This window comes from Melitaea cinxia, chromosome 5, assembly GCF_905220565.1.
Source record: "Melitaea cinxia chromosome 5, ilMelCinx1.1, whole genome shotgun sequence".
Taxonomy (NCBI): Eukaryota; Metazoa; Arthropoda; class Insecta; order Lepidoptera; family Nymphalidae; genus Melitaea; species Melitaea cinxia.
In genome coordinates, this window is record NC_059398.1 from 3,075,860 (window position 1) to 3,088,579 (window position 12,720).

General features: G+C 37.8%; 4 protein-coding genes across 7 annotated transcripts; 3 read left to right on the top strand and 1 right to left on the bottom strand.

Moving 5' to 3' along the window:
• Positions 1-865: 865 nt before the first annotated feature.
• Positions 866-6,848, bottom strand: LOC123653401 (DNA-directed RNA polymerase III subunit RPC9). 4 transcript variants are annotated; one of them, XM_045589388.1, is made up of 5 exons: positions 6,740-6,841; positions 6,345-6,445; positions 5,359-5,479; positions 1,686-1,838; positions 866-1,111 (listed from the first exon to the last, which is right to left on the bottom strand). In XM_045589388.1, exons 2-5 carry the CDS (start codon positions 6,350-6,352, stop codon positions 1,022-1,024), a joined length of 372 nt encoding a protein of 123 aa, XP_045445344.1. In that variant the 5' UTR covers positions 6,353-6,445; positions 6,740-6,841; the 3' UTR covers positions 866-1,021. The 4 variants fall into 4 exon arrangements, with proteins under 4 accessions (XP_045445344.1, XP_045445343.1, XP_045445342.1 ...); XM_045589387.1 differs by having other exon boundaries at positions 6,345-6,481; positions 6,740-6,832; XM_045589386.1 differs by having other exon boundaries at positions 6,345-6,848.
• Positions 6,849-7,514: 666 nt separating this feature from the next.
• LOC123653693 (glutamine synthetase nodule isozyme-like) lies at positions 7,515-8,702 on the top strand. Its single transcript, XM_045589685.1, has one exon. It carries the CDS (start codon positions 7,515-7,517, stop codon positions 8,700-8,702), a length of 1,188 nt encoding a protein of 395 aa, XP_045445641.1.
• A 249-nt stretch (positions 8,703-8,951) lies between these two features.
• LOC123653399 (glutamine synthetase 1, mitochondrial-like) lies at positions 8,952-10,157 on the top strand. Its single transcript, XM_045589385.1, has one exon. The coding sequence runs from the start codon at positions 8,952-8,954 to the stop codon at positions 10,155-10,157; it is 1,206 nt and encodes a 401-aa protein (XP_045445341.1).
• Positions 10,158-10,527: 370 nt separating this feature from the next.
• Positions 10,528-12,485, top strand: LOC123653403 (plasminogen activator inhibitor 1 RNA-binding protein-like). Its single transcript, XM_045589390.1, has one exon. The coding sequence runs from the start codon at positions 10,734-10,736 to the stop codon at positions 11,889-11,891; it is 1,158 nt and encodes a 385-aa protein (XP_045445346.1). The 5' UTR covers positions 10,528-10,733; the 3' UTR covers positions 11,892-12,485.
• The last annotated feature ends 235 nt before the right edge of the window (positions 12,486-12,720 follow it).

The following is a 12,720-nucleotide window of genomic DNA, read 5'->3' on the forward strand; positions in this document are numbered from 1 at the left end:
CTGCCACTTCAACTTGCTAATTCGTTTGGTAGACTCCGTCGAGTCTTCACTTCGAAGATTCCGCAATGCTTGAAGACAAAAGTTTTCGAGCAATGCGTCCTGCCTGTGTTAACATACGGAGCCGAGACGTGGACACTGACCAAGGGACTGGTCCACAAGTTTAAAGTCGCTCAACGTGCAATGGAACGGGCTATGCTTGGGGTCTCTCTCAAAGATATGATTAGAAATTTTACTAATCATTAAATTAATAACATGTCTTTTTATCATATCACATTCAAAGTTTTAAAATTACATTCCCACAATTATTTACATACAATAAAAAAATCATAGAAGTTTTTTTTTTCTTAGTTACACTCAGGACAAGGTTTTAATAAATGAAAGTTCAAAGTTTGGCATGACAGCTAGTTTGGTATAGAATCTATTTCGCAAATCTACAGCAAATCTCAGAGCTATGACATTACATAATTTGCAACAGCTGGAAATATCCTGCTCAAAATCCGATGTAGCCCGACTGGGGAAGTAACGCAACATTACAGAATATCTCAGCTAAATAATGCTACTTTTAAAGTAGTGTTGTATCCCTGTGGCGAGTAAGGAGACACAGAGCTCTAGGAGGGATTAGGGCTAGAGTCGGAAACGCGCTTGCGATGCTTTCGGTGTTGCAGACGTCTATAAACTATGGTAATTGCTTGCCATCAGATGAGCCATACGCTTGTTTGTTGAATTAAAAAAAAACTGTCCATAATGTATGGTGGGTATAAATTAGTCAAATACGTATCTGCAAACTCAGATGTCTGTGAGGGTAAACGGCAACTGTAGTAAAATAGACAAAACCATAGCCACAGGTAAAGTAACTCAACGGTTGTAACATTAGATAAATATATATTTTTGAATTGTCTTAAAGTGTAGATGTCTTTACCATTACATAATACTTTTCTTAATAAAAGAAATATTCTGTTAAATAAGGTCTTATATTGTTTTTAATCTAATTATAATTATATAAAAATGTAACGGAATACAATCACGAAGAAGGCGGAAAAAAAATATTTGAAATGTCAATGATTTTGTTGACATCTTCTTCAGACAATCTTTCTTCACTTTCTTGAACAATCTGAAAACAGACATAACTGTTTTAACATACTACCTATATCTACACTAATATTACAGAGCTGGTGAATTTGTTTGGTTGAACCCAGTTATCTTAGAAACTTCTGGTTTTATTTGAAAAACTCTAGTGTCAGTTATCCTATTCATTGAGGAAGGCTGTGTAACATCAGACTTAAAAAAAAAAATGAGTACAGCAGCACTGTTTGCCACTAGAAAACACTAGATGAAGGAAAAACGCTGTATAAACACATTTCTAGTAATAAAAATACATACACAATAGACAATTATCAGTAATTAAGTAGCTCACAAACAATACAAAACTGTATGGGATGCTCTGGGCATGAAACTCAAAAAATTATACAAGTAGGTTATTTAAATGCAATCAAATTGTAAGATGAACTAGTATGATTACAATTGGTCTTCACTAAAAAGTCTAAAAAAAAATATTACAGGTGTAAAAAGTGTAGCTAAAATACATAGCAGGAGAAAGCATGATGGCTACTGGTCTGATAGGTATGAAAACTCGTTGTGGGTAAAGCCAAGTGTGCTATCTATCTAGTTCAATATAAAATTCTTACCAATTGTATATCCAGCTCAGCTCTAGGCGGTGTGTTTACCATCATTAACTTCTCAGCTTTTGTCAATTTGAAACATTTCATAGCTTCTAAAAACTTTTGTATAGTTTCTGCACTTTGATTTTTACATTCTGTATCTTGCAAATAATGTACAGTCTGTGAAAAAATTAAATAATCTGCTTAATTACTATAACATTATTTTATCAATTTATACGATACTAGTTTTCTGGAGTTATTTTTTATTATGACCATTTTGTTTTTTCCCATTAAAATGGGACTTATGTCAGTGGAAGTAATTTACAAAATAGGTCCAGTAGTTTTGGGATGATCCATTACAGGTAAACAAAAAATCTAATCTTTCCTCTTATTATATAGATAAGTCAAAAAGTCCTGATGCCTGAGTCTTGCTGGGAGCCTGAACAGGACTAACAAAACTATAAAAGTAATATTATAAGATATCTATTATATTCTAGTACTAGCTGCTGCCCGCGACGTCGTCTGCGTGAACGCTATACAACACCAAAAATACCTACGATTATACCTTTTAAAATAGTATTCATTTACCCGTTTCTTCTTTACATTTCATATCTACAGAAAAATCTCATAGATGACGATGGCGCTGCTTTAAAATTGTCTTGTCTACTTATATTCATTTAATTATGTTTATCGGCTTAGTTACTTATATTGCGTGATTTTTATAGTGTGAAGCTAGCTTATATAGCATGGTTATTAACATAATAACAACAACATTCAAATATGCGTCGTTAGATTACACGTTGTTACAGAATGCGTTGAGGAAATAAAGGTTCACTGCTCGTTCCCGGTAGGTGATAGCGTGATAATATGTAGGCTATATGTTGACCCGACTTCTTAATAATATTCGTGCCAAATTTGAAGTAAATCGATGCGGTACTTTTTGAATTTATCCCGGACATACATACAAACGAACAGACAAAAATTCTAAAAACTATATTTTTTGGCATCGGTATTGACTGTAGATCACACCCCAAGTATTCTTTTAAAAAAATATTCAATGTACAGTTTTGACTTTCCTACCATTTTATTATTTTTATTATTAAATAAGGTAATATAAAGTTATTTTAATTAAATCATAGCAACATTGCATAATCGTATATATTTTTGTGGGTTTATCATATTTTCAAAATAATATAATGAAATGTATAACACTGTGATGTTGTAAGTTCAATGTATTCACAAATATCCCATGGAACAAGTACGACATATTAACCTTTCTTTATAGACACTTTTTTTTTGATATCGCAGGGTAACCCATTTACGGGTGATATCCAGGATGCCCGGGTAGGCATTCCTAGACCGTATGTCGGCTTAGCACTTGGGGGTGCACTACCGACCAAAACCCCTGCGGGAGCCTTCAGCCGCTTTAATTGGAGGGTCCCGGATCTGCAGGCAACAGGATCCCTCCAGCGACAGGCTGGCCTCGGCGAAAAGACCAGACTTCTCCTCCATGGGACTGTCCGGCTCACCTCTGAACAATCCCGACGACACCATGTCTAGCAGGACCGGGTTCCCATCCCGACCCGACATGGGCACAGGGGCGTTACTAGAAACGCATTAAGTAGCGCCTCCTACGCACCCCCGTTCGTCGCCTGCGGACGGAGGCCTCGTCGGCGGCCCCCTCTCTCATCCGCTCGTCGTTCTCCTTCTGGGACATTACTGACTCGCAGAAGGAGACCATCGCCTTCCAGGACTCGTCGTCACCGAGCATCGCGGTGATAACGCACGGCAGTGACAAGTCCCTTCCGAGGACTGTCGTCAGATCGCGACGTAGCGCCGCCCATCTCGGGCACACCTCGAGGGTGTGCTGGGCAGAGTCCACCGCCGCGCCACAATCGTGACATTCAGTCGTCGGCTTCCTTTGGGCCGTCCGAAACAAGTATTCACCAAAGCAGCCGTGCCCGGTGAGAACCTGCGTCAGACGGAAGGTGAGGGGTTTGCGCTTACGGCGCATCCACCGCTCAAGGACCGGGCGCAAGGCAGCCGTTACGCGTGTGCCATACGGCTGCTCCGTCAGGTCCTCCCCCACCTCCGCATTAATGCTTCTTGCCCCATCAGGCGCACCCGTAGGATCCCGTCCAACGTGGGGTTCTCACCGAGAGCCCTCCTACCCGAGACGTATGAGTAGGTCCCGGCAAGGACCTCCGCCACGAGCTCCCACGGGGGGTCGCCAGCAAGAGCAGTAGCTGCAGCCCACGATACCGTACGATACCCCCGAATCACCCTCACCGCTATGATCTTCTGCGCCGACCGCAGTGCGGCCTTATTCCTCGCAGTGAGGCGATCCGCCCAAACCGGGGCACCGTACGTCGCCATACTCCGGCAGACTCCGGAATATAGCTGCCTGCAGGCGGCGCTGGGTCCTCCGAGGTTCGGGAGGAGTCTGCCCAGTGCACTCGCCACCTTCACGACCTTCGGTCCCACCATAGTTCTTTATAGACACACATCAGCCTATCGCAGTCCACTGCTGGACATTGGCCACCACAAGTTCGCACCAAAAATACTGCGAACTCATATGTTTTATTTATTTATCTAATAAATAAATAAATAAATAAATAAATAGTCACCACGCTGGGCAGGCGTGTTGGCGACCGCAGGCCTGGCTTTGTCGCACCGAAGACGCTGCTGCCCGTCTTCGGTCTGTGTATTTCAAAGCCAGCAGTTGGATGGTTATCCCGCCATCGGTCGGCTTCTTAAGTTCCAAGGTGGTAGTGGAACTTTGTTATCCCTTAGTCATCTCTTACGACACCCACGGGAAGAGAGGGGGTGGCTATATTCTTTGCTGCCGTAACCACACAGCCTAGCCTTTTCTCTATAGAACAAGTACATTATTGTAATGTACTACATACAAATTAAGATCAGAAGTTTTTTTAAAGTTCAGTCATTAATTCAGATTAATAGCTTCCAACAGTGCCAAGTATCACAGATGATTTCAAAGTTACACATTCAGTAGTATGATTGATACCAATAACTATATACTACAGTTTAAAAATGAAGTAAAACAATATTGCAATTACAAACTGTTATATTAAACCTACTTGTCAATGTAACAAAAATAAATAAATACAAAGTATTTTTGAAACCAAAATTAGGTTTATGTTACTAAGCTGAATGATAAATTTTACATGTGGCATAACCTTAAATTAGCAAAGCACCTGCGATTTTTGCGAAAATTTGTCGTCCCTACCAATTAATTTTATTTTGTCAAATTCCATTATGTTCGTTAACCAACTTCAATAAAGGAGGTCAATCTTAATTTTACTGTATTTTTTATATGTGTTACATTGCGGACATGATTTGGATTTATTTTTTTGTCAATGAAAATTTTGCCCTTTGCCACATTATAAACATACATAGTCCCTGTGAAACTGAACATTACTGTAGTAAAATTAGATATAGCAAACTTTGGCCTTTAGTACAAAAATATAGGCAGTTGAAAAAACTATTGTTCTCACAGGAGACCATAACAAGCTCTATTTTTGGCTTCCAAAAGTCCATATGGAATTGAGAGTACTGAGATTAACTAAAGTGACATGAGTGACATAATATTCATATCTGTTATAAATAAATACATACACAAATAATACTAGCTCAATTGTGTAGAAAATATTTAATTATTTATTAAAACAAAGTTGCGTACCTCATATGTAACAGTAGCCAATGATCCTTCCCGTTTCTGCTGCTTGTGTGTGTTATCTTTCAACTGCTGTAAAACCTGCATAACTTCATAATTGGTTAAAAACGCGGCATACGGCTTTATACTGAAAAATTTAAAGAATATTATTTATAAAATATGTTTACATTAGTTTTATAAGTCTTGAAACAGAACTGTATTTAAATTTAGAACTGATAGTTACTAATAATTTGACAAAACAACTGATTTGAAGTATAATGTATATAAAAAATTGTGCTGTGTGGCTACGGCACTAAAGCCTAATAATAATAACTAAAGCCAATTTAGCCACCCCCTCTCTTCCCGTGGGTGTCGTAAGAGGCGACTAAGGGATAACAAGGTTCCACAACCACCTTGGAACTTAAGAAGCCGACCGATGGCGGGATAACCATCCAACTGCTGGCTTTGAAATACACAGGCCGAAGACGGGCAGCAGCGTCTTCGGTGCGACAAAACCAGTACTGCGGTCACCAACCCGCCTGCCCAGCGTGGTGACTATGGGCAAAATACACGAGTTCACGTTATTTTTGGCGTAAACTTGTGGAGGCCTATGTCCAGCAGTGGACTGTATAGGCTGTAATGATGTATATTAAAAACTATGAGTACATTTACATTTTATAAATACATGTTTGATTAGCTTATGCGTAAAAATATATATTCTTTATTTCACCTAAAAGTACATACAAAAATACTAGTATAATGGCAGTTGGCAAGGGCGAACTTATCTCTAAAAGAGATCTCTACCGATTTATCCATAAATATACTAAATATACTTAATTTTTAATACAAAAAATATATTTTCTCTTGTTATATGACGCTCATTATTATATTAATATTAATAAATTATAAATTGGTATAAATAATTAAATATTAATAATTAAATGGTATATTAATAACATTGCTACAGTATTATATATATTCAATATATTATTTTATAAATAGAATTAACTTACGTTTCCATTTTTATTGTTTTCCTTATAAATAACCAATAACGTCAAATCTTTTGCTATTGGTGCTGTTTCTTTGTTTGTACTTCGTTTACTACTACGACTATCTATTTATAAAAAGTATACATTATGACAGTAAAAACCTGGTAAAAATTAATAATAACAACGTCAATTTGATTAATTATTCCATCACTTAGTAACTTTTAGGTTTTTTATTAATGTACGATACCATACGTGCACTATGTATTATACTTTTTTAATGTCACGTGGAAAACAGATTTTTAATTTCGGATTCCGAATATTTTATTAGTACTTCTTCTTCTTTTACTTTGGCTCTCTGAAGGATTTGCCAATATCTTATTTTATTAGTAAATAGAAATTGACATTGACTTATTATATACCTAAAAAGTCAACATTGAGGTGAGAAATGAAGTAGGTAAACTTATCGACATAAACAATGAACAAGACGGCTAAAACAAAGAACAATACTTTCCTGTCAATAGACAAGAAGATTTGATTTAAGCCATTCACGGATATGTCAGTTTGAAAAATTATAGTATTTACTATATAGCAATTACTATTTAACTGTGCTCGCGACGTCGTCCGCGTGGAATAGTGACTACATGCTCAACGTGATTTTTTAATTAGCATAACTTTTTTATTTATGAACCGATTGACATAAAACAAATACTAAATGTTAACCTAAGATTGCCACAATATATTAATAAAGACCACATCTAAATCGGATAAGCCGTTTCTGTGATTAGAGTGCACAAACGCACAGACAAACAAACAAAAATTCTGAAAATCATTGTTTTAGGTGCTATTAGCGTTTATAATGGTCGAAATTATTTTTTTTCGTATATATCTTAAATGTACAAACAGCGACCCGTTACATTTTTATTATATGTATACATTGATTAAAATGACGTCAGTCCTTTTAAAATAAGACGTTATAAATATCGCCTAGTAAACTCAGACAAATTATTAGCTTTAAATCAAAGAGTATAAGATGTAAGTGGTTTAGGATGACAATTGACAATGGATAAATATTCAAGTTTAGTAAAAAAATTAGCTAAAGTTCTATGCTAATGTTACTAGATCTTTAATAACATTGCCAACTAGATTATATTTTCGAGAAATTTAATTTTGATGTAAAATAAATTTTATAGAAAAATGTCGATTGCGAAATTCGTTTTAGGTAACAGAAAAATTCTAAAAGCTTTTTCTGTAATTCGAACGCAACTACGTAATATTGCCCACGAACATTTTACATCAGGAGTATCAAAATTAAAAAGTCCTCTAGACGCATATTATAGCCATTTTATTAATTTGCCTTTACCAAGAGACAAAGTGTTCGCAACATATATCTGGATCGATGGAACTGGTATAAATTTGCGTTCAAAAGATCGTATTATTGATAAAGTACCATGTGACCTGCAAATGGTGCCAAAATGGTCTTATGATGGAAGTTCAACTGGACAAGCTAAAATAAAAGACTCGGACACTATTTTAGTGCCTTGTGGTATATATAGAGACCCTTTTCGTTCGAGCCCACATATTTTAGTTCTTTGTGAGACATTTCACGGCGATGGGACGCCAACAGCGACAAATCACAGGGTACATTGTGCAAAATTACTTAGTGAAATGTCAGAGCAGGAACCTTTATTTGGTATAGAACAAGAATATACAATTTTTGATTCAGATCTATGGCCTTTGGGATGGCCAAAATGTCGTGGTTTTCCTGTTGTTAAAACAAAATTATCATATTGTGGAAATGGAGAACATGTTGCCGGTAGAGAAATTGTAGAATGTCATGCCAGGGCATGTGTTTATTCTGGCATGGATTATAAAGGTAATAACGCAGAGGTAATGAAAGGATCTTGGGAATTCCAAGTAGGAACAACTCTTGGCATTAAGGCTGCAGATGATTTATGGATTGGGCGATATTTATTAGTGAGAATAGCAGAAATTTTTGGTAACATTATTAGTTACCACCCCAAGCCGATGGGTAAAGATCAACCGGGTATAGGTTGTCATCATAACTTTAGTACTAAGAAAATGAGAGAAAATGGTGGAATTACCGAAATTGAAAGAATATGTAAAGTTTTATGTGATAAACATGATACATATGTAAAAAATTATGGCCTTGGAGATGGAGATGAAAATCGAAAAAGGTTAACTGGAAAACATGAAACCGCTCCATTTGATACTTGTAAATGGGCTGTTGCAGACAGAGGAGCCTCTATCAGAATACAAAAGAGCGTTAAATCCAAAGGAAAAGGATTTCTGGAAGACAGAAGGCCGGCTGGTGATTGCGACCCTTACAGAGTTTGTAAACTTCTAGCGCAAAGTTGCCTTTAATGTTTTGATTTTGATTTTTGTTCCTGTCATCATCAAGAAGTTTACTTAAGTTTCTTTACTGGCTGACAATATTGGCTGAAAATATTTGTTCTTTTGTAGTAAATATAATATTATTTCAATTGTGTCATTTCATTTTAAAATAAGTATGTTTGATGATAGAATATCAGCATAATTTTTTTTTTCAAGAAAAAAATATTCTTTTATATTGTAAATTTATAGTTTTTAAAATAATCTTAAAGTACTATAAAAATGGAAAGTCTACTCAAGTGTTTGTCTTTGCTACAAAAGCATACTAATTTGATTTCCATACCGAAGAGATATATGCTTAAGGAATCCATTAACCATATATTGAATAAAAAGGTTATGGATAGATATATAAGATTACCTGTTCCGTGTAACAAAGTTTTGGCCACTTACTGTTGGATTGATGGATCAGGTATAAATATGAGATGTAAAGATAGAATACTGAATTGTACTCCTCATAGTGCTGATGCAGCTCCCGGCTGGGCATTTGATGGTAGTTCTACAGGTCAAGCTACTACTGCTAACTCTGATACTTCTTTGAAGCCTTGTGCAGTGTATAAAGATCCATTTAGACTAGAACCTCACGTTCTTGTTCTATGTGAAGTATATATGGGAGATGGCTCACCAGCTGCTACGAATCACAGAAAATTCTGCAATGATCTTTGTGAATTTCATAGAGCAGAAGAACCATGGTTTGGTCTAGAACAGGAGTATACTATGTTAGATGTTGACGGTTGGGGCCTGGGGTGGCCGAAAGGTGGAGGTTTTCCAGCTGTTAATTATGAATTTTCCTACTGCGGTATAGGAGCAAAGTATATTGCGGGGAGGGATATTTGCGAAGCTCATACCAAATGTTGCTTATACGCTGGATGTGACTTTGAGGGTACGAACGCTGAGGTTATGTTTGCTTGCTGGGAATGGCAAATAGGAACAACAATCGGTATTAAAGCTCCAGACGATATGTGGATGTCACGATATATAATGTCTCGAGTTTCTGAAGATTATGGAGTCGTAGTAACATACCACCCTAAACCCATGGGACCAAAACATCCAGGAGTAGGCATGCATCACAATTTCAGTACAAAGAGAATGCGTTCAGATGGTGGTTATAAGTTTATTGAAGAGTGTATTAAAAGACTAGAAAAAAATCACATGAAACATATGAAGAATTACGGTAATGACGAACAAACCAACAGAATGCGTTTGTCTGGAAAATTTGAAACTGCCCCATTTGACAAATTCTCATGGGGTATTGCTAACAGAAAATCCTCTATTCGTCTACAAAGAAATATTAAAGAAAAAGGCAAAGGTTTCATGGAAGACAGACGACCAGCTGGAGACTGCGACCCTTATCTTGTTTGTGGTTTATTAATGGATACGTGCTTAGGTTCAGCTGGCGGAAGTAGTGGTAGAGGCGGTAAATGCAAATGAGCAAGCCTAGCGTCGAATGTGATTGAAATTTTAAAAACTTGTTTTAAAAATGCATGTGTATAAATCATATTTAAAATTTTCGTGTAAATTATTAATATTTTCAACTTTTTTATCTAATTTTTTAAATAATATTTGTAATGATTTTGTATTGTTATTAAAGTCTTCTGAAATAATTAACTGTGTTGTCTATTAGAAGAGAATAAATAAAAAATAAAAAATGCGCTCCTCAACAATGTAGTTATAGCATTTATATTGAAAAACGAAGTTATTATTATTATATTTTATTACAGCTTTATGATATATATATAATTTATTATTAGTAACTATCAAAAATCATTATATATTTTTTGTTAAAAAAAAAGATAGGTTTATGGTATGATACCATAGACATTAAAACTTAGATTGCGGCCATTTTCATTCTTTTCTCTATTCTTGTCATATGGCTTATTGCTTTGATCAGGTTGACGCCATATTAAAATAATCAATAAAATAAGACAAAATGTCTCCTTACTAAGTGAGTAAAGTTAATCCATTAACATCTAGTTTTTGTGTGATTATAACATCAAGAGGGTTACAATGGAGAATTCCTACGGTGTGGGAATTGATAATAGATACGCTCTTTTCTTGGACGATGAGTCCGATCCTCTTGATGCGTTAAAAGCTCGAGAGCAAGCTAAAGAGCTAAAAAAAAAAACCAAAGAGGCAGAGAAAGAGAATAAAGGTAGTAAGCCTGAAGCCAAACCTAAAGGCACCAGTGTTGTCACGCGTAAGGGTATAAAGGAGACCCAAAATGTCAAGTCTCACGAAAACAAAAATGGTGAACAACCGAAACCCAAGGGTCCACCTCGGACCAACGATAGAAATGGTGATAGGCCCCCGCCGAGACGTCGCGAGGAGCGCCCACAAAATGGAGCTGTCGAAGGCAAGGAGGGCGCTCGCCCCCCTCGCCGCGATGTCGGTGAACGAAGGCCTAATTTCGAGCGTCGTAACTTCAGTGATAATCCAGAAGGTGGCGAACGTCGTGGACCTCGGCCCCCACGTGAACCACGTGACGGGCAACGTGGGCCGAGACCGGGCTACGACGGCCGCGGAAAACGTGAGTTTGACAGGAGATCCGGTTCGGACAAAACGGGCGTGAAACCCGTCGACAAACGTGAAGGGGCAGGACCCCATAACTGGGGCACGATCAAGGACGACCTCGACGAATTAAACAAGACCGGATCCGAGGGCGAAGTCGCCGAGGAGAAGCCGGCGGACGCGGCGGCCGCTGGGGACGGGCAGCAGCCCGAACCGGAGCGTGCGCCACCCGCCGAGGAAGAGCCCCGTGAGCTCACCCTTGACGAGTACAAAGCGCTGCGCAACGCACAGCGTACCGCGCCGCAGTACAACCTGCGCAAGGCCGGCGAGGGCGAAGACTTGAGCCAGTGGAAGAACCTCGTCATGCTCGAGAAGAAGAAAGAGGGCGGGGAAGACGATGAGACAGATGAGGAGTATGACATCGCAGATTACCCTCAGCGTGTGGGGCGGCAGAAGCGCGTGTTGGGCATCGAGTTTACATTCAATGACAACTCGCGGCGCGGAGGCACGGGCGGGCGCGGGCGCGGGCGAGGCCGCGGGCGCGGAGGCCGAGTGCCGCGCGAGGAGCCCCCGCCGGTCGAGGAGCGCCCGGCGCCGCGCGGCCAGGTCGCGCCCCCTAAGGTGGACGATAGCAAGGATTTCCCCTCTCTAAGTTAGACTCGCAGTGAGTCACCGTTCTTCTCCTCTTTCGAAAGTATAGAGATACATAATAAAATTGTATGTACCGTTATTTTTGAAGTAAATATACAAAATATTTACAGAGATGTGTATTATATTGCATTGAGTTTTAGTCATTTTTGACGTACAGTTGTAGAGCCTGCCTGTGGTGTGCAGAGTTTTAACAGTTTTAAAAGAAACCAAATTCTCTATCAAGTTTCTGGTGATGCTCAGGTGTAAAGGGAGGGGGAGGACGATCATTTTAATTTTGCAAACACATAGCGACAGTAATGCATATAAGAATCTATAACAGTAGCTTGTATTGTAATCACATCTGCTTATAACTGATGAGTTATTATATACGATAAGTATAAAAACTGGCAGACTGTGACAATAATGGATTAACTCTGTCACAATTTAGCTTAGATATTTGTGAACAAAATAACCCATTGCATTTTGTATCATGAGTTTGTGTTGACAGATGCAGACTTCAAACTGTAAATAGTTATAAATGGTTAAAGATAAGGTCTTTAATAACAAGGTTGATTTTTGTTGTTACACAAATTCTTGAAATAAACATTTTGTATGTGTGAATTTTGCTTCATTGTTATTATTTTCAAATTTATTTGCATATTTTTTTCTTTATTATCAAGTTAAACTGTTAAAATATTTATCTGCCTCCCCCTTATAAGAACTGTTTTTCTTTATGTAATTTTTAAAATAATTTGACATTTTTTTGCAGTTAAAGGGCTTATTAGTATTTGTGTAAACAAATATTTTCTTAAGGGGTATACATACATATTTATTTCTTTTAGTATTTGCGTTTAAT